Source organism: Strigops habroptila, chromosome 12, assembly GCF_004027225.2.
Source record: "Strigops habroptila isolate Jane chromosome 12, bStrHab1.2.pri, whole genome shotgun sequence".
NCBI lineage: Eukaryota > Metazoa > Chordata > Aves > Psittaciformes > Psittacidae > Strigops > Strigops habroptila.
The window spans coordinates 24,034,086-24,061,078 of NC_044288.2; the positions used below are offsets into that span (position 1 = coordinate 24,034,086).

The 26,993-nt window shown below is 40.3% G+C and overlaps 1 protein-coding gene across 1 annotated transcript in view; it reads left to right on the plus strand.

Moving 5' to 3' along the window:
- The window catches only part of LCP2 (lymphocyte cytosolic protein 2), a 30,352-nt gene extending 9,839 nt beyond the window's left edge, over positions 1-20,513 (plus strand). Inside the window, exons 4-21 of the mRNA XM_030504449.1 lie at positions 5,301-5,366; positions 6,288-6,319; positions 7,163-7,200; positions 8,537-8,735; positions 9,334-9,434; positions 10,040-10,109; positions 10,309-10,392; positions 11,191-11,216; positions 11,307-11,326; positions 11,433-11,537; positions 12,458-12,488; positions 13,103-13,115; positions 14,180-14,300; positions 15,825-15,874; positions 16,761-16,864; positions 17,681-17,758; positions 18,962-19,117; positions 19,724-20,513. Of these exons, the coding sequence (XP_030360309.1) occupies positions 5,301-5,366; positions 6,288-6,319; positions 7,163-7,200; positions 8,537-8,735; positions 9,334-9,434; positions 10,040-10,109; positions 10,309-10,392; positions 11,191-11,216; positions 11,307-11,326; positions 11,433-11,537; positions 12,458-12,488; positions 13,103-13,115; positions 14,180-14,300; positions 15,825-15,874; positions 16,761-16,864; positions 17,681-17,758; positions 18,962-19,117; positions 19,724-19,846 (1,417 nt within the window). The 3' untranslated portion in view covers positions 19,847-20,513. The remainder of the gene's footprint in view (positions 1-5,300; positions 5,367-6,287; positions 6,320-7,162; positions 7,201-8,536; positions 8,736-9,333; positions 9,435-10,039; positions 10,110-10,308; positions 10,393-11,190; positions 11,217-11,306; positions 11,327-11,432; positions 11,538-12,457; positions 12,489-13,102; positions 13,116-14,179; positions 14,301-15,824; positions 15,875-16,760; positions 16,865-17,680; positions 17,759-18,961; positions 19,118-19,723) is intronic.
- Positions 20,514-26,993: the final 6,480 nt, after the last annotated feature.

Below are 26,993 nucleotides of genomic sequence, written 5' to 3' on the forward strand. Positions count from 1 at the left end.
CAAAAGGGTTAATGGACAAGCAGTCTGCACAGGATGCACTGCACATGCACTGGCCATACACAGATTTCTTGAGGGATCATAACAAACTCCACAGTTCACGTACCCCAGCAGGGATCCCCATTCTTGTCTGGGGTCACCTCCTACCTTTCCTGTATGCCTGCAAGAGGTCTTGTACACCAGGTGATTTTTACTGGCATGGTTAAGGAAATCTTTTCCACATGTCTATTGGGGCATTACATCTTGTGGAGGATGGAAAATGAAGACTGAATGAAGAAAATAAAGAAAATAATAAGATTTTACTGTCATTCAGAATATTTACAGTGATGGTGCTGTCACTCTTTGGAACCTTGAGACTTCTTGCACTTATGTTGCTATTAAAGCAGTTTTAGGGAAAAGTTTTTAAAATTAACTTTGTGTAATGCTGTATTTTGACTCCACATGGAAGCCTTGCTTTCATTCCCACTTACATGCACATAGAATCGAAGTGTAGCTGAGGCACCAGGTCCCAAAGCAAAAGGCAGTGTACAGCCCCACTCACCACCTTCACCCTTTCCTTTGGACAAGAGGAAGGTGAAAAAAGCCACGTGGTCTTTGCCAGTTCCTTGCTGTAGTTGAACTGCTCTGGGTGGACACAGGGAAGTGGGAGTGGAGAGAGATTCTGGGGCTGGTGTAAAGCTTCTTCAGGCTAAATAGAAAATGCCACCACACAGTATTTCTACTTGAATATATGCATTTCTATTTGACCATGCAGAGTATCACCCTCAAGTCACTTGGTAAAAATTTAAGAATACTAAACATGTCTTAAGAATTTAAGCATAGTTGCCACTCCACGAAAAGACACATGCCTTTCTGTTCCAGTGACCTATTAGATCTGCTGTGGCACTGAGGAAGAAGCTTTGAACGCCTGATTACAGCTAATGGAACCCAGTCTCCAGGTTCCAGACCACGAAGGGTTTTCCCTATTTCACTCAGTGGAAATCTGTGACCCAGGAGACATACAGCCATTGTCACAGACCTTTAAGGACCAGCAACGTTTGGGACAAGTAATCTATTAGCAGGAACATCTTGTTCCTACATTTTGTCCTTTTTCCCACTGAGAAATTAAGATAAATAATTAAGATAAATAATTGCTGATGGCATGACTATCAGCTTTAGAGACGGGGTTGTCAGGAATGTAGCTGTCATCCTAAGTAAGAGAGAGCACCAGGGTTGACCTACCAATTTCTTCAGTTATTAATCACTTAGCTATCAGTTACAACCTGCTTTCTTCAAACATACACTATGCTTAACACTTGGCATTTTGTAACAATATAAAAACCTGTTAAAAACCATAGTATTATGGGTTTTACTGAGCTCATTCATATTACTCTTGTACTTGCTATATCTTATGGAAGAACCATTTAAATTAATATCAATACCACTAGGTTAACACACACACCTGAAGGTTCACAAACAACACACTGCATCCTGAAAGAGTGGTGCACTGGTGAAACAGGGAAGGGATATGGTACATTTTACACAGCAGACATTGAATCTCTGTCTTAAGCACTAAATGAAACTCAGACCTAATCACGATGCAATTAACATTTTGATAATGAATCTAATGAAACAAAAGGCCAAGGTGCAGCTTAAGGGACCCATGGAGTTTTGTTATTGCTCATTATCATTATTTCCAGCCAGAGAAGGTCATAAAGGTTTATACTTGAGGATAACAAATGGGAGTCTTTCAAAATGTTTTAAAGCACAGCGAACAGAATACGCCTCGTTTGATGTGATCAGAATCAATAAGCAAGAAAAAGCCAAGGTCTCATTCAGAATAACGCTGGTGGTTGGCCAGTACCTGAACCATGATATAAACACTAAGTTTAGTCATTGACACTCTTATCGCTTACTATCTTGAGAGAAAACGTTTCTAAGTTTTCAGTAAGTCAAGGCACTACTACAGGCTGTTGATCCCTTCAGCTCCTCAGTGGCAGGGGCAGTGGCAAACCTGAGACTGGAAATTTTCCACCTTGGTCAGGAAGCTTGTGGCATATCCCATAGCACTTGTGAAAATTTACAGTCATAAAGAGAGCATCGTTGCACTAAAGCAGATAATCGTATCTGCCAGTTCAAACATGGGAAGTGAGCTGAGTTCTGAAGGGGGCATGCTCAGAGCCTACAAACACAGCACAGCCTGAAAGTCGTTCTACTTTCAGGAGAGTCAAAGTGCAAACCTAAAAATTAAGCACTCTGTGGGGCCTCTCTCTTTCCAGAAGGTATGCCATGGGCAGAGGTGGATGTGTGTGCACACATGCTCTCTCAGCTGGGAGGCTAAAGGTTGTTGAAAGGTTTAGAACATAACTTGACATTCAGCCAGTTTTGAAGCCAGTGTAGCAGAATTGCATCTGCCCAACAGACTTTTCTCAAAGGCCAAAACAAAGACTGCAGCACCAACTATGCTCTCAACAGTGTTCAGTCTGCAACTCTGCAACCTCCTGGCCCTAGAGGACTTTGCCTTCCATCTCCCTCACCCATCTTAAGTCCTTTATCCCCTTCCTGTAGAATGGATTCTACCCACAACAGTATCTGCACTCAGTGAGCAGTAGCCGAGTTAGAGCCCTGCTTTGGGGCTGGGTTTGGGTTTCACTGTTTTTGATTTTCATCTTCCTGCCAGTTTGAAGCCAAGCATGAGGTGGAGGAGGCAGAAAGCGAAAGAGAAGTCTGAGTAACATTTTCTGCAAGTGCTGTTGCCTTATCCGCACCTATCGCCCACTCCCCGGCTCAGAAAGCAGTGTGGTTTGGGCACTTCCTTCCTCACGCTGCTGCAGACTCAGCTGCTCAACGCACCCACTTCTGTAATAGCCTTGCCTGCAAAAGTTCTTAACTTTGCTTTCTTCTAACAACCTCTCTAAGCCATTGCTTTGAAGCATTTCAAATAAACTTGAAGATTAGACACTGTTACTTTAAGCAACAAATAATTAATTTTTTTGGCAGCAAGATAAGATGACCAACATTGTCCTTTCAGGTTTTCCTCAAAACCCAGTTGGTGTAAATGCCCATAGCAGCCAGGCCAGGGGTAGTCCAGAAAGCTTCCCAACACTCAGGTCTCATTCCTATCCACAGAAGTCTGAATAACCAGAATGATTAGCTCTAAAGCCAGTGATCTTCATTTTACTTCTTTAGCTGAAAAAACCCCACAGTATTATGAAAGCTCCTTCCTCTACCTCTTCCACACCAGAGAACAAACAAGACAGCAGTTCCGTAATCCACTTCTCCACCAAAGCACTGGTACACTCAGTGCATTGTTCACCCCAGAATGTTTCTTGGTGTTTCACATGGAATTTATTATTCAGATAGCAACTTCCTTACCACCTGCAGCAGGACAGTTCTTGTGCAGAGGAGTGCTGATTGCATGGGAAAGAAGAACATACATTATACGCTCATATAGATCATATGCCTATAACTTGGCTTTTTTCTTGCTTTATACAATTTGCGTGGGTAACAGTGTCAGACTTAGACAGCTGTAATCCCTTTTAAATGATTAATATTTGCGCATGAGCTTATTTGCAAAAGTGCAGCAATATTCACTTCAAACAGAAAATTGCCAAGTACTGCCTTAAGAAAAAACATAAAATATTCTTCCTCTGCCTTTCTGTTTTCATACCTGGATCCTTGAGTACAAATCCTCAACTTCAAATTACCCATCTTCACTCTTTCCTGCCAGCGTGACCATGCTGATCTGAAATTGCCTGTTCTTGCTGGCAGCGTCATCTCTCCCCATAGAATTCTCCATAATACAACAGAGCAACCCTATGCCTTGAATTTATCTTTTAATCTGAAGTACAGTAAGGAAAGTATTAAGAAAATAGCAGGGCAAGTCAAGGGATACTCAAGAGAAAGATTTTAGCATGGTTCAGGATGTTGGGGTTTTTTTTTAATACTAGATTGCTTGAAAGCTTGTCCTCCTTAAGTCCCAGCCCAGAAAAAACAGTTAGACATGAAAGCAAACACAAATGAGGTCACTTGGAAAAAGCTAGGGGATTATTATTGCTGAGTAGCTGAAAAAGACATGAAAGAAGAAGAAAAACAAAATAGAGTGGTGACTGCCTGGCCATAAACACAGATTTTACAATACTGAGATGAAGTTTGACCAGAACTAAGACGTATGGAAAAGAATTCTGCACTAACAAACAACACAGTTAAGATTGTACAGAATTTAGACTCTGAGATAGACATGTTAAATTCCTGATTTTTTTCATATTACTTTTATTTCCACAATTACTGTCTCACATAGACCTAAATAATATAAGCTAGAAGTCAAATGGGATATTTTTCACCAGATGTATGCAACCAATTTCCTTTGGTTGTCACAGGACTTTCTCGGTGGGGCTGCACTCAGAAAGCAAGCGAGTAAAGGAAGTATCAGCCCATGACTCATCATAAGCTCTCTTTGAAACAAAAACGTTATTTAAAACAAAATAGTCATTGAGGCAAACTTCATTAGTGGCAGAGCAGACCCCTGCAGCTCTCAGTGCTCAGGGATGCCTGTCTTGCAATCTCAGCGCTGCTCTCGGGGAGTCAACAAGAAAACTCTCAGTCCCAACGTCTGTGCTGGCTGTGGATGGCAGCAGCATCAGCAACAGAAACAAGTATTCCTGACTGGAATTGTGCTCAGGATTGCATTTCCTTGGTTGACACTCACCCTACTGCTCTTTACAACTCATGCATGAGTGACAAGAAGCACATTGCCTTGGAAAAATCTCTTTAGACATAAAGCTGTAGTCTTCATATGTTCCGTGATATTTCTGTCCTGCCCTGCAAATGTGTTATAACATGGAACCGAATTAACCTTTGCACCTTCTTTACTGGAGGCATTCTGGATTAGATGCATCTTGGTGGTGATACCTCGTAGAGGAAGGGAGACAGAAGAATACAGCTGACAGAGGGGACATGTTTTGCAACCATCAGCTTGGTTGAAGCTGTTTCCTGAAGCATCATCTGCTTTTCCATGCAAAATAACACAAATGCAATTGCCATCATTCAAAGCAGCAGTGTTCTAGTGTGTGACATCTAGCACACTCTAAGCACCTAAGGTTTGCTGGGCTTAATGTTTGTTTTTAAACTTCATTCAACAACATGGGGTTTGTCTGTGTAAAAAAAGCCCAGTTTTCAATTGGATATGCTGTAGTGCAACTCTGCAGCACAATGATCAAATCAATATTCTTAGCTAGTTTAGCAAATATTGAGGGGAAGCAGCTCAGAAAATGCCAAGTTTCAAGAATATTTTTCTAACTATTTTTGGTCTTTCTTTTAACTAGAATTGTAAGTAAATTAAGCCAAGAAATAAACAGGAACGAAGGGAGGCTTTCTTTCCTTCCAAAATGGTAAGTAAACCGATTCGGCTTCTCTTGTCAAAGCTTTCAGATCTATCTTTTCTAACCTGTTCTCCATTTGATCAATAATACCTGGGTCAGAGGGACAGCCTGAAATGATATAAAATCCAACTCTGTTTTGCTAATGAGGTCTGTTAAGAATAGCAAAGACTGAGCCCACAAAGACCCCAGATACTTCTGCCATGCCCGGAACCAAGTAACATAAATTTCATACAGTTTTCTACCCGAGTTCAATCAATCTTTAGGAATGCTAAAAGCTTAGGCACACATTACTGCATAAATAAATCATTATAAATGCATTTTGCACTCCTATACATCATTACATTTTTTAATACTTTACAACTTATTGAATATAATATTATTGCAATAGATAAAGAGCAGAAACTTGCAAGAACATTGAATGAGAAAAGAACTATTTATGTTCATATGCAATGAACATCTAAGCCTAGTCAACACAATATGTTTTTACATCAGCTGATAACATGAGTTTACACCTTTGACATTAATCAGAGTTCAAAACTAGAATCGAAACCCATAAGAATATTTAGCGAGCCTACAAATATTTCTGAACTTGACTTTCAGCAGCTTGACTGGAATTAGTAAAGAAAGTTTCTGTTTTCAGGACTGAGGGCCCTGGTAGATTTATTTTCTGAGTCCTCTTGTTTCTAAACACTTGACCTCAGTGACTTGAATTTGTTTCAAGACAGTTTAGCTTACATTAGGATCCTGTACGTGAAGAATAAAGCAATGTGGTTTTGGCATTTTGGGCAGAGTTAAACTCATCTATGCAAAGTTCATTCTACTGCTAAAGCTAAGTGTTACCTTTATTCACAACAGATTTTAGGATGCTTCAAACTTTTAAGAATTGCAAATGGAAGGAATTTAATTTTTTTGTATCTATCTTTGTTGTAGGGCCCAAACACAAAAAAGTCCTGAAGCCCCAGGTGAGTGTGGACTGGTAAAGAGCCTCTAACAACAAAAAGTGCTTAAGATATTAAAATACTAAGTTAATCCTTGCAGGGCACAGTAAATGGGGGGAGGAGGAGGGAGGGGACAAGGGGACAGAACCCAAAACAACCAACAGGCAAAGATGAGAGCATGGAGAGGTTGCAATAAGAATAAAGAGCAGTTACAGGAGAACCAGTAGGAAAAAATACTGTTAAAATATGAAAAAATGGTGAAGAAAAGCAGGAGCAGAGCAATTTACATGAGCATCCACTAACTGCCTTTCTTTAACCCAACATACAGTATCGGTGCTTATGTATTTCTGTTCCAACACCTCCGTCCCCTGCCCCTACTCCTAACAGCACCTTCTATCAGAGAGGGAAGCTTCTACATGTCCTGAGTTTTCATTTCAATCACTTTCTTAAGCAGCCACAAGCGCTTAAAAATTCTGCAAGTTGCCATGTTCCTCAGTGCCACTGGAATAAAAAACCCCCTTTTGATATAAAAGCTAAAATAGTATTAAACAAAGAGATCAGAAGTCTGTGCTCATTCTGAAAGCATTCTACCTCAAATGATATTTAAAACTGAAGTGTAGGACAAACTTGAAGTGATAGCATGTTTATCAACTCATACAAGGATAGGTACAGTCTTAGTTTTAATCAGAATGCTATTTGAGGTACCTTTCATGCCTGCCTGCCTTTGAAAGACCTGCCTTGTTCCTGTGATATAGTATGGTGGTTCAGAACCAATCTGGGATTTGTTGTGTCCTTTTTATCAAGTTACATCTTGATAGTTTAAAGTTGTGCATGCTAAGAAGCCTCAAGTTATGTTTCTTTACACAGGATATGCAGGTCAAGAAGATGGTGGTTGGTCTTCATTTGTGAGTATCAGGATTAACAAAACCAGAAAACCTACTGTTTGAATGGATTTCCTCTTCTGTAAGGCCTATCCTTTCTCACTTTGTCTACTTTGAGCAGCATGGATGGAGTGAGCAATGGCAGGAGGTGTTAGGATGAGGAGAAAGAGAAGGAGGAGCATGAATGACTGGAGTAGCAGCACACAGATTTCTCCATACAGAAAAGGGTCTCCCCCAGTAACTCAAGGCAGTGCTTCAGAGTGGCAGTCCAATACCACTGGCTCCAGTAGAAGCTCATAGCCTACGACCAGGTCTCCACAGAACCTTTGATGAATTTTATATACTGATTCCAAGCTCTTTGAAGAGGAGGCTGGTAAAGGACAGATTGCTGTATTACTCAATGGCAAATTCTTGCCATTTTATTCTTTAGAGTTGACTTGTTGAAGAATCTGATTTTCTGAAGCCAACTGGACTGCAAAAGTTCCTTTTGCTTTTTGGCACAGAAAATGCTCTGGTAAACATCACTATAGGAAGCACCCACAGCTCAGCCAGCTGAATGGATAAGCTGACTGATGCACAGTATGGGTTTATGCACATCTCTTACGCTGCCCAGTGCCAATGGTTTTTTGCAGAAAACGGGGAGGGATTTTTCAAACCCACTTGCCACTAAGTTTGCAAGAGATTTGCTGCTATTTCAGAGCACAAAAGGTAAAAGTAACCAACTACAGAGGCCCCCAATGCAGAGTTAAGCTGGGAATTTGAGCCAAGATACCAACGACAAACTAAGCATTCGTTTCCTTGCAGCCTTGGCAGATTGCACAGAAGACGTGTGCAATGACCACTACCATATTTTCACTGTGCTCTTCCTAGGTCCTGCAAGTTGTATATAGCTGGTTTGGTTCTGGTCAGCGGAAGGCAGCAGGACCCATACCAAAGACCTCATTTTTTCTGAAGTATTTTTAAGAGTTGAGTTGCAGGTTGCAGAGCACATGTTATTAAGTAAGAATGAGTACCAACAGGCATCAACTGCTGCTCCAGTGTATTTTCAGGGTGCCTTGTCTGTTAACTAACACAAAGGCACTGTGCATTTCAATAAGCAAGCACCTTATCTTGACCTTCCACTGCACTTATAAAATGATACTCATTTCCTTTCTGAAGCTGGTGAGTGCTGTACGCATTAAGAAAATGCTGCCTCCTTTGCTCATTTTATTTCCACAGTGAATTTTTTCACTCAAACTGGTTGTAAAAACTTTATATCCTCCAGAGCAAAAAACACCGCAGTGAAAAGCCACAAGGAAACTGCACTGGAATGTTTATTAGTATCCTGTTACAGCAATCATCTTTCATGTATATTTGCCAGGATGAAGATGATGACTATGAAAGCCCTGATGATAACCAGGAACAGGAAGATGAGGCTGACTATGAATCACCAACAGAAGAAGCTGAGGAAGCGGAACATGACAGTGATGGCTATGAGCCACCTCCATCCAATAATGATGAAGCACACCACAATGTCATATTTCCTGCCAAGTCACTTGCAAACAACACAGATTATATAGGTAATTACTAAAAATTAAGTGTTATTAATAACTTGTAAGTGATACTTTCACACATTATCAGCCATGTTTGACATGTCTGGTAATGGAATATAGAAAGTTTTTCCTTGAAGTCAGCAGTGTAGTTCATGAACGAGATTTAGTGACAGACTTACAGCATGCTGGTGGCTCTGTGACTTTTAAAGCTTGATTTTCTACTTCAGACAAGCTCTGTTGGGTTAAATATTAGTTTCGTTAGTTTCATGTGATGTGTGCATTCAGGCCTTTGGTCGGAACTTGTACGAAGCTAAACATATGGGCATACTGTATCAGCGCTAGCATGCAACCTTGAACACAGCAAGCTGTTACAGCAATGGCAAAAAGCATCCCTTTCTCTGCTGGCAATGTTTTCATGTCTGATTCTTCAGCAGCCTGCAGCTGTGGCTTCAAACCTGCCAGTACACCACTGATCACAAAGCAACTGTCCATTACCTACTAAAACACTATCTTTATGATATATTAAATACACAGGCTATTGCAAGGGCTTTTTTCATAAAGATCTAATGAGAATAAAAGAATCGAACTCTGCAGTTGTTTAGTTTGGGATTTCTGTTTCCTCTAGACAGACCTCCAACCACTCGATCATCGCAACAGCCTCCAGTACCACCCCAGCGACCCGGCCCATCCCCAGTACCAGCCTCCTTTGGCGGAAGAGGTGCTTCTGTATGTTTCTTTCTTAATACTTCACCTATTTCATTTGCCAGCAGGAACCACAACATTGGAATGCATCTGTCTGGACAAATCTAGTTTTAGATGCCAACATCTTTTGCAGCTGCTGACAACACAGTGCTATCTGACCCCAGCTCTCTCAGAAACAAAGAACAGACCTTTCTCCCTCTGCCTCAGCCAGCAACAGTCAGTAACACAGACTTAATATATATTTCCCAACTTCAAATTTACATCCCCTAACTTCAAAACTGGCACCAAATGCATTAAAGGGACAAAAGGCACAACAGCATTGTTGAAGCTCTCATTTCTTTCCTTTGCTCTTTTCTTTACTCATGCCCTCCCCAAAATAAAATCCCTGTAGAGCATGACTTGTGAGACAAAACAGATGGAGACAACTCTGCCTGTAACAAAACCCCATGCATGTAGGTCATTCTTCAGGAGCGCTAATGGCTTCCATCCTTCCTGCAATGAGCAGAGACCTATTCCTTGTGCTATACCAGAGACCAAGCTTGGCAGATGTGGTGTGGTGGGTTAATTTACTAAAACTGAAACAGACAGGTGAAGACACACTTTAACAATATGTAAAACATTTGTTTTAGCTGCCAGCTTTTCCTCCTCTACCAAACAACAATGACTTGAGTAGAGACAGAAATATCAAGCCTTTGAAACGTAAGTAGAGCTAGTTTCCTCCTTATAAAGCTTTTCCCATATGCTATATAGTGCTATATTTTTGCTCCTCAGCCCCACTCTCTTCTACTATTTGTAGCCTCAGTTGTTATTGTAAGAAGTAACACCAGCTCATGGCTGTGCAAAATAAAGCCATACTGACCTATAGCAGCAAATTATCTTACACAACTGTTGCGTTTAGCCCCAGCTCCTTCTATAGACAGAAGCACAAAGCCCTCACTGGATCGCCTTGCTCCACCATTTGAAAGAGAAAGCCCTGGACCAGGTCAGTATTTGCTTGTGCTAATATCAATGGGGTTTTTAATTTATCAAAATTACCAGTTTGAATATCATTCATGCAAATGAACAAGGCTCAACCAAAGGTACTGTAATCTAATCACACACATGGTGATCTGTTTATGAATAAACAATGTGAACAGTACTTATAAAGCAAGAGAAATTGTATCTAGGAAGTCACAAGCCTCACTCAGGACTAGTTGAACTGAAAGACATTAGGAGTTCCCTGTGCAATAAAGGTTTGAGGCAATTACTTAAGTGAACAAGGTTTGAGGCAATTACTTAAGTGAACAAGGAAATATTTAGTAGGTTAAAAGAGGAAATAACTTTTACACACAAAGCTAATGAAACTGCGTACATCACTCTATGTAATTTGGCATCTAGACTTCAAAGAATGCTGAGAACTGAAAAAACATAGCAAAAAAATTGTATTTATTTTAGACCTGAAAACCACATTTTACAGAGAATCTAAATAGAATACTCTATGATTCTTATTTATTAAACACTTCCATTTGTTATAAAATGGCATAAAAGTATCCAGTAATTCAAAGTTGAACCATAGAAAATATGACTGTAAAACATGCCACTTTGAAATGTATAATAAGAGATACCGCAGTTTTGCCATTTCTTGCAAAGCCAAAAAATTTGTCTGGTTTACACCTCAGGAGGCCGAGTGCTTCAATCTGCGAAATTCACTTTCAATGATGCTCAAAACTTGTTTTTTTCATAGAAATTTTAATGATCTCACCTTTCATCTTTTCTGAATGTAAGCTTTTACTATTTTCAGGGAGGAAGCCCAGCATTCCTGAAAAGGTAAAGTCTTTTTGTTTGGTGCTTATTGATATTTTTCACCTATTTTGATACACTTACACATTCTCTTAACTATTCCTTGTTGCTTTACAGCCTCTGGCTTCACAGCTAAGGTAAGAGTTTTGCCTCTGGAGATGAGACTCTCATTGCCAGTATTACCCAATTATTTCTTAGTAAGCAGCTTTTTGCCTTTATTTCATCACCTTGCTCCTGCTTTAGATCCCTGGGGGAACAGCTAGCAATGATGCCAAAACCTCCTGTCCCACCCAGTGACAGATACGAAAGAGGCAATCCATCCCCTCTAAGGAAGCCAACCCCTGTAAAGTAAGTGTTCATCTAACTGAAATTTAATAAAGGATAAATTCAATCCAATAAAAATACAGATAAGCAATACAGGATAGTAGAATTTACTGTCTCTGCATGACAGCAGTGTCTGTAGTTACCAGTTTTGCTCCATGAACATGCATGGGCCATGTTCTAAGCAACAGAAGAGTGTGAATGCAGAAAAAGATCTCCCCAGCCACATCTGCAACAGCCAAGTTGCACAAAGCAATGTGTGATCCGCGGTTTTTACTAAAACTGAAACAGAAAGGTGATCAAGAACTTGACTGGATCAAGTTTTTGCTCTAGGGAACATTCCTTCATGAGTTCTCTGACTATTGTTTTTAGGACAGTAGAAAAAGAAAGCTTTACTTTCCTATCATTGATTTCACTCACCTGCAAAGCTCCTTCTCAACAGCAAACAGCATTCTTTAGCAGAACTAGATCATTCTCCAGCATTTTTCTAGATAACTTGTGGGCTCAAGAGTGTGACTGATCTTAAAACAGGATAAGAAGGTAAACAAGATCTGCTAATCGGCCAGGATAATTTATCAGAGAAAGGATAACTGGAAGGCTTAGCGTGTGCTCCAGCAGTGTTGCTAAGTACTAGAAAGAAGTTCAAGAATTGCGTCTAATGTTCTATAATTGTAAAAACTTGTTTTAAGTTCTAATCTCATAATCAATTCATCAGACGTTTTCCTTGTTGATAGAATCAAGATGGGCTAAGGACTAGCGTGACATCTTATGGCTGAAAATTAGAATCTCAGATATTTTTATGTGGGGAAAAAATGTTTCTGGATTCATTAGGTCTGTATACTTAATATAAATTCATGTCTTCATTGAAAATACAGCCCAATGCACACAAAGTCCACGAGTAACATTCCACCTATGATTCATGTTTTGTTTTCTCTGTTTCATTTCAGGCAGGGTTGGCCACCACACAAAAAACCTCAAGTAAGTATAGTCTCCAAGCAAATGTTTAAAGGTATAGGGACTACAATAAAATGAAGTACCTGTACAAAAATAACAATTCTGGAAAAGGTAAACTCGTTTCTTTTATCAGTTCTAAAAAATACTCATGGTTTCTTTTTGAACAGTTCTTCTACGTCAAGCTCAGTTTATTCCCAGAGTACTTTATCTCAGATACATAATAAGACCAGAATTTTTTTCTGTCACGGGAGAAGTGATTTTGCTTACACTAGGTTTGGGCGTTTTGGGGTTCTTTTCCAGCTTAAGCTGACCTAAGGAGTTCACTTTCAGATAACTCATAGCCTGCACTTCTTGATGGTATGGGGAAAGTTTACATCTTCTGAGAATTTCTTACTACTTTGGGTCAAGATCCAGTATGAGACATCTACCTCACACCTTATTTGTAATAATAGAACTTGAAAAATGATTTGGTGTTGGATGAAGATAGAAACCCCAGCAGTTTAGATGAAAGTGACAGTACAGAATTGGAGTCCTTGTATACTCAAAATTCAGCAACTTCCAGGGTTTTGTTTTGTAAAATATTCCTAAGACCTGTGCTATAATACATTGCTAATGTTTCTTTTCTTTTGGCTCCCCAGGAAGAAGATGACAGTGAGTATCTCTACTGTGATTTTTAAAACTTTAAGTCTTTCTTGGTCTTAGTTCTAAAAAGAAAAAAGTGATTGCAAAGTTGTTTCTTTAAAGCCATTTCAAAATGTGGGGTGGCATCTTGACAGGTTGTAGAGTGTTTATAAGGCACCTCCTGCAGATGTATATATCAAGGCTGCAAAACAAAGGAAATCAATAGCTAACAGACCTTTCATTCAGCCACTTACAGGACAGCAGGGTTCCTTATTTTAAAATACATTTCATTTTAGAGATTTGTGGTCTGCACACAGCATCAAACAACATCAGGCAGCTGGGCATGTAGACCTGGTACCCTCCCAGCCTGCAACTAAACATCCCGTCAGACCCTGCTGGCCTTCTGTGTCATGTTATTTACCCTAATGGACAGAAGTAGAACTTGTTTCATGCAATACTGGTATTTATAAATTACTTCAGAATCCTGGTTCCTAAAATGAAGTTGGTAAAGTGATGCCCTAACAGAAGCAGAACATTTGGCCAAGTCTATAAATTATCACTGCCTCTAAGCCTCAATGAAGAAGAGGGCTGTTTAAGCTGTGCAGAGTGCAGTTAATCTGCTCCCCATCTACCAGTAGTTGATTTCTGAGGACACTGCAGAAAGAAAATGTTTTATTTTATGCTGTTGTTTATGATGATATGGTAGAAATCTCACAAAGGAATGAAGTTCAAGAAGGTAACCTCAAGTGCACTTTTTAGAAGCAACATAAAAGAGAACGCATAGTTATGTACCACCTTCAGCTCTACAGCAGTTATCTGAATTTTGGCTTATCCAAAACTGAAGGTAGAACATGTAAATGGAAATGTTGCTCAAGCCCATTCCAGTTTATTTGTAATTTTAATACTTAAGATCAAGTTCTCACTTAACCATATGAGCTTACAATCTGTAACTAACATATCAAGGACATTTTATAGAACAGTTTCCTCCGTTATGCTTATCTAGTTAAACAGCAGCAATGCAACAGCAGTTCTTCATTCTACCTCATTTAAGAATGTCTCACAAGTTTGACATTTCCTTCTCTTCCTCTCCACAGCTGCACCCCAAAGACCAGTGCCACAGATATCTTTGCCCCCATACAGCTCCAATACAGCCCCATCCAAATCTGTCAAGCCTCCACCTAAGCCAGGATCCAACACTCTGCCTGGTGCAGAAAGGTTTGTTTCACCCATTGTTGTGTCATTCCTGTGAATCTCTGCAATTTAGCAAATAATAGTATGTAGATGGCTACAGGGTTCTCAGGTGAACACAAGCCAACTACTTGAAGCAGTCCATTATTTTTCAGGCTATACTCTTGCCTCCACTACATGATAATTTGTGTTGTTCCTGCTATCAAAGAGAATCCCTCATGTAACTGAAGCTCTGTATCCAGTGAAGCACATAGTGGACATAAGACAACCAAAATAAAAAATCTCTCAGGTTTATGTCAAGGCAGTATTTTAGGGCCTACATGGTTCAATGCTTCTGTTCTCTGCCATTGTCTCCAGGATCCCTAAGAATGACAAGCGGTTTTGGGAAGGGATCATCATCATACAAACCTATGCAGGATGTAGGGCAGAGGTCCTTCTCTAACAGAATTCTGCTCTAGGAGCCCAAGTGCTATAGCTGTGACTACTAATTGCTTCAGAACTAAAACCCCACCACCTTCGCTGTCTAGAATTGAACGTGGAATTTACTCTAACCGTTAAAATTCCTATTAAAATTGTGAACCTTGCTTCAACTATGATTTCCTTCTAGCTTCAGCTGCCAAATATTAGACTGCTATGTCTTCATTTGCTAGTTGGAAGAGCCCTTAATTAAATTTTGATTTCTGATGTAGTGTGCAACAGACCAAGCTTTGACGAGTTACAGGGGGCTCCTCGAGTCCAAGTCTCAAGTACATTTTCTAAGCTCTGTATTTTTTTAATGGCTCTTTGATGAATTCCTCCCATATACCATCATTCTCTGGAACTGCTGACACCCCAGTAGAACAAATATTGCAGTAGCAACAGCAAGGTCATATGCAAATAGGAACTATTCCTATGATGAACACTTCTGCTTATATTCAAACAGCGTTGCCAAATTTTACTATAGCAGAGGCCCCATTTGGCTGATTCTCTCCCATGAATCAAGTCATGACAGTGTGGTTTGTTCTGCAAACATAATTAACATATTCGTCCCAGAGCTTTTTGTGCAGTTCATTTAGGCAGGAGAGAAATACGAACTGTAAAGGAAAAGAGTGCAGGCAGCTTGTTCCCAATGAAGTGACCAGGCCATAAAAGAAACTGCAGGTTTTCTAACAAAAAAGAATAAAAATGAATACAGGAGGGAGATCATAGGCACATGGAGGTGTTACGGTTGTGTGGGTATGAACTCAGGGTCACTGTCAGCTCAGAGAATCACAGAGTTGTTGAGGAGGCCAGGAATCTCTGGACATCACCTGGTCCAACCCCCCCTGCTCAAGCAGGGTCACCTACAGCTGCCCAGCACCATGTCCCGATGGCTTTTGAATATCTCCAAGAATGGAGACGTAATGATGGGTCTACTTACATTTAAACAGGAAAGAGGAAACAGCAGGCTACCCTCATCCTGCATAGGTCTCAAGAGGATCTCATGTTCTGTAGAACAGGCTCCTCAGAGCACAGAAATGTTGTACAGCAGTGTTGTAGTTATACTGACTCCTTTGTTTTCCTTTTAAACAGTGCTAGAAACAGGTCTTCAACTGGCTCACTACCACCACGCTTACATCTAGGTTTGTATCCTCCATTCCTGCCTTTTTTGTACAAAAAATGACCGAAGGTTGAAAGGTGGTTTCAGTGCAGTTAATATAATGGCTTTTCTCTAAGGATGTTTCTGGTTGGACTGTGAACAGAAAACCATCAAGTTCCTGAAAGGCATCTTGTGTAACTTAGCCTGAATCAAAGATGTTTTTTTCCAATGAAGTTTGGGCTTACTGCCTAGCTAAACCATTGTCAAAACCCCATATAAGCATCTTTTTTAATATATACTGATAAATACATATAATATAAATATATATTTTACGTATACTGAGAGCTGAGCAACATTACCTGCAAGTCACTGTGGTATACTAATAATCTCAAAAAAGGGAGCAAACACTTTCCATGTGAAGTATGCTGCATGTTTAGCTTGTAATACAAGTGAAAAACAAAGGAAGTTTAGAAAGTGATTGCTTTGCAAATAAGTTCTCACGTATCGTTAACAGCTGCCAATGTCTTACAGTGACATTTTGTACCTTCTTCATGCTAAGGCAGAATGAAGGAATGCAAAGAGACACATTACATCTGTCTCTTAAGAAACCAGAGCTGTTCTCAACTGAATAACTGTGGTACAGAAGCTCAAAAGTTGTAACCTCTAGTTCAAGTTCACCTGGTTTTAAGGAAACCTGAACTGCAGGAGTTCAGTTAAAGTCCCTGTGCACCAAGGACGAATTTATGCAAAGAAGCTGGGTCTCACACAGCAGCCTAAATCTGATTTCAAATAAATTCAAAATGTCTCAACATCAACGTGATAGAAATTCTTCATGCCTCACAAAATCCAGATTGTACTCCCTGTATGCACTCCACAGATGAAATTATTTTCCCAATTTTAACATTTTTGCTCCTTTTCTATCTTTGAAGGCAGCTACAGCAGATCCCCTTCAAGAGGCGCAGCTGACGTAAGACCTCCCCTGCCAATTCCTAGCAGACAGACTGCTCACCAAGCTAACATGGTGGAAGATGAGGTACAAAACATCACAACTATTAACAATCACTGCTGAACAGCAAATGTTGTGATTTCAAGAGAGAAGGGTTTTTCAAAGTTGTTTTTCTAGAAAGTAGTCGCTGTCAGGATGTCAGAAGGTGCTTTCAGTTTCCTTTGCTGACTTTAGTGCTTTATTTTGTCTTCTCCAAGAAAGACAATAGGAAAACCCCAGTAGAACAAAATAAGAAAAATATTTGTTTGCTGGATTACTTGGTTTGCACAATTGCTTTCAACTACCATCACTCATTGGGTTCTCCTTCCACAAAACCTCAGTGTGTAAAGGATTCATATCCTTTAAGTGCATTTTTGTTTCACATTTCTTTAAACATGACAAGTTTAGAGTAAACCACTCCTGGTGATAACACTGCTGGGCAACCATACATGGCATTTTTGCAGCAAGGCTGCAGGATTGCCTCAGATGATAGTGAAAAAAGGAAAAATTAAATAATTATTAAAAAAGCCACCACCATGTCCCAGGCAGACAAAAGAGAAAATGTCACTTTGAATCTATCTTGTACCGAAAATATTTGGAAGTTTCTGTTTTCCCAGCTTACTTGCAGACATATTTCAACTAGGTCTGTAATATGTTCAGATTTATCCAAGTGCACAAATCATTGTAAAATCATGTAGTGCCACTCACCATACTGGTATGATCCCTGAAGCTCACTACCTCAGACATACCATTCTGCACATAAACCCAAATGTTCCTCACAACCCAATTTCTCTCTACTATTTGTAGTTGTTAACATCACAAGCTAATGAATTTGACAGCTTTCTCCTCCCTCACACCCTCCAGGACTCACTACATAACGAATGGTACGTTGCCTATGTTAGCCGTCCAGAAGCAGAAGCAGCTCTTCGGAAAATAAACAAGGTACTCTTTAAATCCTTGGTGCTTCCCACCATCCCCTTGCTAGATGTCCTAGCAGTCATATGGGAAGAGCAAAGGTAAAAAACAGGCTAAGGTTATAATGCCAGTATAGAGACTTGGAGTGGGGGATGCTTCTTGAGTATCTTTACACACATAGAAGTTACACGTCTAGCCTAAACCAGCCATGAAGGCTGTTGGTTTCCATGGTCCAAGAGAATAAATGATGTGTCTCCACAAAGCAGTTTCACCTCACCTCTCTCAGGAGGAGTGACTTGTTCTCTGGAAATAACTCCCTGTCACCAGTGAGGAATTTGTTGCAACTTCCAAGTTTTAGATAGCTTGAGTTAGATGAGAGGAATCCCACCCTTTTCTAGGCCACATTAACCAGCAAAATGAAGTAGAGACTCAAACAGATAAAACCCAGGCTTAACTGTGCATGTGGAGATAAAACAAACTGAACCCCATCGCTGTGGGAAATCTGTTTACCCTACGAGGCTTGACCGCACATGCAACGAGCTGAAGATGACACAAACAACATGTCCATGACTTGTACCAAGGCCCAGATCACATTCAGTGCCTTTAAGAAAGAGTGTTTCAATGGAAGACTTGTTAAAAAAGATCTGAAATGAAAAAAAGCAGAGGGAGGGGGCTGGACAATATCACTGCCTTTACTAAAATGACACAGACACTACCATTACTTCAGGCTGTCTGTAAATAGATCACACAGGAACCTTGAGTGGCACTTACCAGAAATGAACTTCTCTTCCGGTTCAAGTGACGTGAGGTTTGGCCTTTGATATTTTACTTCCTCCTTCAATGGAATCTCTCCCTCACAGAACAGCATTCTTCCCTTCCCTAAAACATCTGCGTTTGTATCAGACAGGAAAGTTTTAAGTAGCAAATTGAAAGATAAAACATTAGAGAAATTATCTAAACTCTTTAATAGTGCAGTTTCTCCACATTTCAGAAAGAAAAAACATTAAAAAACATGAGGCCAGGCTGGATGGGGCTTGGAGCAACCCGGTCTAGTGGAAAGTGCCCTTGCCCATGCCAGGGGGTTGGAACTGGATAAGCTTTAAGGTCCCTTCCAACCCAAACCAGTCTGGGATTCTATGATTCTATGAGGAGTGCTCTAGTTCAGGTTGTTATGCTGCTCAAACCTGGAAGCGATGGGTTTTTGTCATCCTTCATTTTTTCATCTTTCAGGATGGAACATTCTTGGTAAGAGACAGCTCAAGAAAAACCGCTACTCACCCGTATGTCCTCATGGTGTTGTACAGGGATAAAGTATACAACATCCAGATTCGTTACCAGGAGCAAAACCACATATACTTGTTAGGAACCGGCTTAAAAGGAAAAGAGGTACTACGTGTTTTTCACACTACTTCCCTTCATCTCAAGGTATCTCCTGTTTCGTTCCTAACTGTCAGGCCACTTAACGTGGCAGCTGTTTTACTTCAGTGAAATTCTGCTTATTGTCTTAGAGTTATTCCTGATAGAACATGTTATTGCTGTAAGTGAAATCAGATTCCCTTCAGGGAATGAAGGGATAGCCATAGAATGCAGCTGTTAGAAATCCATGTAGCTGGTTAAGGAATGTTTGTTTACCACTAGGATACCAGATAAGGAAAGTAAACAGATGAGAGCAAATCCGTATCTGCCAACCTTACTGCTTTGGACCCAGACAGCTGGTTTATTCCATCCAGCGTACAGGTTGGATTTCCTGGCACCAGACAGACTGGGCAGCACATGTATCGCTGTTCTGGTCGAGCCACAGCTCTCTGAAATTATCAGTCATCTTTTTGAACTTCCAGGTGCGCTCATCACGGCAAGCATGATCTGATAGTATTTACTGGACGTTATAAAACTGCTAAATATTTAAAGTTTAAAAAAAAAAGCTTGGTTTTACTAATTATGAATCATTCTGACATTTGTGCCATATCCTTCTCATTTTTTTCCATCCCACAGGATTTTTCTTCTGTAGCAGATATCATAGATTACTTCCAAAGAACACCTCTCCTTCTGATTGATGGAAAAGACAGAGGGTCAAGAAACCAGTGCATGTTAAAATATGCTGCAGGACATATTTAAATGAGACCTCAAGAAAGATTACATATAATATTGAAGCCTACTGAAGTCTGTAAACGTCAGGATATTGCCTTCTTCAGCAAACGAAAATCATGAAGTCATTAAAAATCCTTTTGATTTTAAGGAAAAAGGACAATGTTATTTTTCAATTATGCCTTAAATGCAGCACTCCGAATCTGACTTTCTTACAATGTGTTTATTACAGCCCACTAATCATACAGTGCATGAGAAAATTGTACTTTTGTGTGTGTCTTCTTGCAATGACTTCCACGCCAAGTTAGAGCACCCAGAAATAAATACCAATACGAGCCCCTGTTTTCATAGGAGGAAAATGAAAAAGCTATTTTTCAGATCAGAAAAGCAGCAGCAATTCTGTTATGTAGCTGATACAGAGTAGACCCAAACCTTGCCAAAGTTGAGGAGCAGACAAAAGACAATGAAGGCTCAATTTTTTCCCACAGTCCGCTTCCCAGTAAATCTAACTATGGCCACTTCTGTGAAAAGAGTGGGCCTCTGACCTGGATCTTAAGGACGCATAGGTTTTAGAGACACCAAGAATGCCTTAACACTGGATATGCAGCTGCCTGTCAAGGTCTGTGTCTGTGTTATTCAGCTATGAAACTGTCTTTTTTCATGTTTTTTGAGGAAAATAGAATACCTGCAGCTATCATGTTCTCTTTGCCATAGCACTGGTGATTCACTGATGGCATGTCTTAGCCTGCACGCTGGAATTATGTACCTCTAGGAGCCTCTAACCTCAGTCAGGAACAAGCATTTCCTCTGAACACAGACCTCTCTTTAGCTGTGTCTTTCTGACTCTAAATTAAGCAACTCCTTTTTCATAGGAGCCACATCAACAAGATTCTTACCATGTGATTCTTCGTCAGCAGAACACCCCCCATCTCTTAGAAAGCAGGCACACACGCTCAGCCTGAAGTCGTTTCCTCTTACACAACTGCTTTCTGGTTTGACTGTATTTTTTCAAGAATACCAGTAACATCCTCAGTTCTAAAATAGCAGCCACAACTGAGGACCACTGAAGCACACCATGTCGAGATTTTCCCATTCCTTGTTAAGTGGGATTTATCCAACCTCAGGTTTCTAGTAACCTTTATTTTCTGACAAGACCTTGGTTTGATAGTTATGTTAGGCTTTGTCACACTTCTCGTTTAAGAGTCCTTTGTGTATATATCACTTGAAAAATCTGAACCAAAATTTAAGGCAGAAAAATATCTTCCATGTAATCTGTATAGCTTCTCAGGTGAAATAATCAGATTTCCTCAACAGTTTTACTTTAAATATACGTTTTGTAAATGTTATCTTCCTTTCTAATATATTTAGCTGGGAGCTGGAATTTAAAGTCAGTGCATTTCATTTCCATGCTACCATGAGTCAAAAACCAAAAGATGAAAAATAAGATTTCAAAAATTCTTTAGCTGACAAATCCCTGTTTCTAGCTCAACATCCTTAAAAAACTCACTCGTCATCCTGTGAAAGAACAGTCAGGTCTAATACATGTTTTAAAAACCATGCTAAAATTAAGAACATCCCCCAGATTACCACTGACTGCAAGCCAGAGGTTGCAATTCTATTTTACTGCACTGCCTTGCAAATCTGACAGCCCAAAACCACCTCCCACAGAACTGTTAGATTTGTTTGAAATCAACCCCTTAGTGAAAGAGAAATACAATGCAAACCAGCACAACAAATACAACACTGCACATTTTTTTCAGCAGAGTGAATCTTGAGTTGATTATTCAGATAAATATATTTGTATATGAATAAAAACCACACCTCAACATTCAAACATGTCCACAAGTAAAGTAAGATTGAATGTTAATTACAATGAACTACACGAAAACACTCGCTACTCAGATTTTGGGCTGAGATTTCAGAATAGAGTATTCAGACCTCTAAACCAAAAAGTCACTGCAGACACTAGAATGAAAGCACTTTTGGTTTTCCGGAAGTAATATGCTCTTTGCCCCCTTCCTCAGCAGCACTTTCAGAATGAGGAAGGCAGATCAAATGACAACTTGCAGTTCCTCCTCTACGGACTGTTTCTTATCCCGTTTTCCAGAGCACAACTGAGAAAAGAGAGCAGTGACTTGACTTGAAGTGACTGAAAATCTTTTGTTACTGTTTCAGTACATCTTCGTTTAAAAGGAGACAACTACATGTGAAAACCTTCAGGCCCAGATCCCTGACCTCTCCAGTTAATTCTATCCACTTTTCTAGCCCTAGTGGGCTAAATTTGGGTTAAAAACCCCCCTCTCAAAATCAATAACCTACTTATGGCATTTTTCCACTCCACATTTTCAGTTTAAAATAAGAATAGCCTAACTGCAGGAAAGCATGCTATCATTTTACAGTTCAAACTGAAGCAGTATTAATAGAAGATGCTGCATGCAAATGGATGTTATTACTTAATCTGTCAAACTCCACGGTTTTTCTCCAGCTTCTCTTAAATCTTTGGCCATCACAGGATGGTTGAAATTCAGAATAAGGTCACAAAGCAGTAGCTGGCTTTCCACTGAAAGACAAAGGGCAGCATATCACTGTCATGTTTATTGAATGGTAGATGCTAAGGGAATGGCAGTTTATATACAGCACTTTCTGAAGTGTTCATCTATCAACGCTTTAAAACATCCAAAGGGTTGCCTTGTTTTCTCTACCTCAAGATGGCGAAATAAAGTTTGGTGTTAGCATATTGCTAATATTTCTATTAGAAAAAGATTATTGTTGCCACAAAGGAATGACTTTGACTGCATACCAGGTTTTCACCATGGTTAGCCCACATGATTCCATTTCCATGCAACTACTGTTTCATTAATTTTTCAAACCAAACGAGCATCTGCATTGTTTCATTAGAATACAAACCAGCTGCATGACGCAGAAACCCAAGCCATTCAGAACTGCGCACTTCGTAACCCATGTTTAAGTGGACAAGGAACTCAGAATTACCAGTCATTTTTTTCAGCTCACTGGACATCTTGCCAATGTTTTTAATTGCAGCTTCAAGGGTGAACTGTTGAGAAGCAGCAGAGGTTTTGAACACCTATATGAAATAGAAACAAAACATAACGGGCAGTGCACATATGATTCACAAACTCAGTAATCCAGCTAATCACAAGCTGTGTGAAATTTTTTCTTTGGTTTTCTAAAATAGTATTTTAAGTAAAACTTCCTACCTTTAATACTTATCCACTTAGATAGGGCTAAAATAGCAACTACTGAAGGCAAGGACTAAACACTCAGGCTTTATTTATGTTTGCTTTCTCTACAAACAACTGCAATGAAATTAATCACAGCTAAAATTTCCTCTCCTCACCAGGTGTTTGTCATGTTTGTTTTCGACCTTACTTTTCCCATAGAATCTAAATGACAATGAATCGTCAGGTAATATTCAGTCAACCACAAGATGGAGCTATCGTGACATTAACATGAGTAAAATAAATTAATGTCGCTGTTAGCACTGAATATTAATGAATATGCTAATTCCTGCCATATATCTCTATGTCTGTATAGACAATTATTTTATAATCAACATCTTCTTGCTTATTTTGGAGGTCCTATTCCCTCCCTTTAACACTTAATTTAAAAAAGCAATCAAAATCTAGAGAGAATTAAGACTAGAAGCTGTTTGGCATTAAGTACTATTTGAACTTGTAAATTTATGCTACACTCCTTTGTAGGATTATTTTTTCTTCTTAGGAAAAACATTAAAGAAAATTGCACATACCATATTTCCTCACCTAGTTATAAGCTCTCTGTCATTCAGAAATGCTAAAAATAAAATGTAGAAAATCCCTGGGTGATTCAGTAATAATGCTCACTGTGCAGACACCTTGGCACGCTGAGAAACACCACCAAGAAACCAAACATACATTTAACATCGATTCTTTGTCGAAGTCTCTCTTCCCTTCAGACAGTGGCTTTGCATTGAGGTCAGCAGTCAGGGCCAAAGATTCTAGAAGGAACAACAAATTATTACAGAGTAATATATATAATATAGGTAGAGCTCATATTCAAATGTATAATAACATTTGATTGATAGGTATAATGACTAGACCTGGACATCATTAGTGTCATTTGAAAGTAGAGTTTAAGGGGTCGATTAGTTTTCATTCTTCTGGAGAAATACTAAATTCTTGGGATTTATTTATTTTACTTTCTTTCAGAAGCAGTGTTTCAGAAATTTTTTAGGAGTTAAACATGGAATTACTAATAGTAAATAAGCATATTTATAATAGTGATGAAGAATTCCTTACACAAAACTCTATATTTTTTAATAAAAAACTTTAAAAAATGTCTATAAAACCCATTGCAATTGATTTCTATCCTCAATTTATGGAAGGAGAATCTAAAGCCCACACAAAATAAGTCAAGTGTCAGATGTCTGCTGGTCAGCAACAGAGCTGAGATTTAATACCAGATCCCTGGGCTCTTTCTTCCCCCATTCTCTTTGCTCTTCAATCCTTGCACACTAGGACACTCTCAGGCAAGCTTAACTGTAGAACATCACTGGGAAACTGTTTCAACACTGAAAGGGGAAGAAAAAAAAGCGAGGGGTTATTTCATCCTGGTACTGTGTATGTTCAGAAAGGGTGCAATGAAACAAACAGACCCTGTTCTTAGCCAAAACAGCAGACAAAACAGCGTGCCTCTTTTTTACTGCCATCCACAAATGGCCTGCAGTGTGAGAACCTCTCTGGGGGGTTGCCAATGGGACCGGGGGATGAAGCCCTTCCCCAGGAGGGCACCAGCTCTGATGGCCACACGAGCCATCATGAAGCCATGAGGGAGCCCCATAAGGCTTGAGGATCTGTCACCAGAGGCTGCCCTGACCCAGCAGCACTGCAGAAGGGCTGAGGACTGAAGCAGAGCGATGACAGCGAGCTCCCTCACAGATTGGTCAGGCTGTGCTGACAGCACTCCTCTGTTCTTGGCAGTGTTTCATGGGCAGGTACACTTAACCAGAGTCAGAACCATCGGCACCAACTCTACCACCACATGCAGGAGTGTGAGGCCTCACACCCCCCAGGGGTAGCCTGCAGGGATGGCCCAGCCCGGCTACTAGCAGCAAACCTCACACAACACCAGAAACCTCAGGGTGATTTTGCTCCTCTTCCTCCTCTGGTGCCATGAAGACAAGCAGGGCTGTCCCTGTGGAAACCACAGCCTGTCTGACCTCAGAGGTCCTGATGGGGTCTGCGGGCAAGCAGCAGCAGCACAGCCCTCTCCACCAGAGGAGAGAAGCCTGCTGCTACCACAGGCTGGCTGCACCACTGCTTCCTCCCCACTGGCAGCAGGATGGGTTGGTCACTCCAGTTCGGGCCAGGGAGGCACCAGCGGGGCCCTGGCCTGGGGCTGGCAGCAACCCGGGCAGGAGGAAGGGCATGTCCCTGTGCAGGAAGGAAACATGATGTGCCCCTCTTCCAGCACATGAAATGTCAGTAGGCTGCAAGAGCCCTGTAGGAGTTGTGATTTTAGGAGTGGGAGGAAAAAGGTAACCACAAATGCTGTGAGAGCTGAAGAAGAAATAGAGAAGAGAGGACTGAGGTGTCAACAGGGGGTGGCAAAAGGTGATTTCCTCTTGTCCTTTGAGGCCCTGCCTGCACTTATCGCATGTTGCCACAACTGATTTATAAGCAGTCAGTGCTCTTTTGTCAGCAATTTAAATTCAGAAGGAATACAATTAATTTATGACAAGATCAAATAAAGAACCTAAATTCAAGGAAGACAAGAAAGGCACTTAGCTATGCAGATTTATCAATTTCGACTGCCACAATAAACACTGCCCTTAGATGCACATATCTGACTTGCGTCAAAATGATCAAAACCTGCTAAATAATGACCTGGAGTTGGGAACTGGTCATTCCTTCCCCAGTGTGTGCCCTGTAGAACTTAAAGCCAGGGACATCAAACAAGGGAAGGGAACACTTCCTTTAAATCACTGCCACCACTTTTCCTGCTGCTCAGCATTCACCTGTATTTTGAACTTGCCATCTGGCATGGGTGGAGGAGGGCTACCAGTACCTCAGAGGAGCATGGAGGTACTTGGATGTGCAGTAAAGGACAATGGATGGAGAAGTCAGCTGCCACCCATTTACTTACTCCTTTCTCCATCGTTGTCAGGGGTGTGCTTTCAAAAAACTTCCTTAAAATAAAGCGTTCTGTGACTGTGAGTGAAGCTAAACTGCACCTCAGAATAGTATTTTCTGTTAGATTAAACTGTGATTCAAAGAGAAAGTATGATAGGCTGCTTAGATTGTGGGGCTTTCTGAAGGTGAGAAATGCAGGGCAGGAAACACTTGACATGTGCACTAATTCCTGTAGCACATCTAGTCTTTCAGTTTAACAGGTCTTGCCAGGACCCCAGTGCAAACAAGGTAGCTGTGCCCTTTCTGTGTGCCTCTAGGGAAAAGTCCCCCAGGGTTTGCAGAACCTGGTGGCTTCGCTGGCAGAATGCCAGAATATAGAGTGTGTACAAAGCAAATATAAACCCAGGTGGGCTTATATATCTCCTATATCAGAAAGAATATATAAAATATATGTATTAAAAAAAAGTAGAACAGTAGCCTAGGAAGTTCCAGAAAACCTTTGTGATAGTATAAGCAGAAGTTATGTTCCTCACCAACCTGTAAAGGAGAATGATTTGCCGGCTGCCAGGAATGGGGGTAGTGGAGGGAGCTATAGTGAAGACCAACAGGCACCTGCTTTACTGTAGGACTGCTGGGAAAACCAGGTTTAGTATCCTGGGGTGGTGCTAGGGAAGGGGAAAAAGACTGCTGTCCCCAAGAGAAGGGATTATTGAGTAAGGGGCAGTTCTTCAGGACACGGGAGGCAGTTCCACCTCTGTTCAACTATTTTCTTTAAGTTTACTTGCCACATTTGTTTTTTCCCCACATCCTATAAATTGTCTCTCACATTGTACTTAAATTTGTCTGTGAACTAGTAGGAAAAAAGAAAAGTAGAAAGAAAAGTAGAATACCATAATCACAAGAAAAATTATATTCAAAATATCTACAATAAAGTGAGTTGTCAAAACGAACTGGCAAACCAAGTAGAGGAGGTCGTAAAGGCAAGGCCTTTCTAAAAATACTCTTCAATAATCTGAGGTATAAATCAGCAAGATCACCAACAGCAT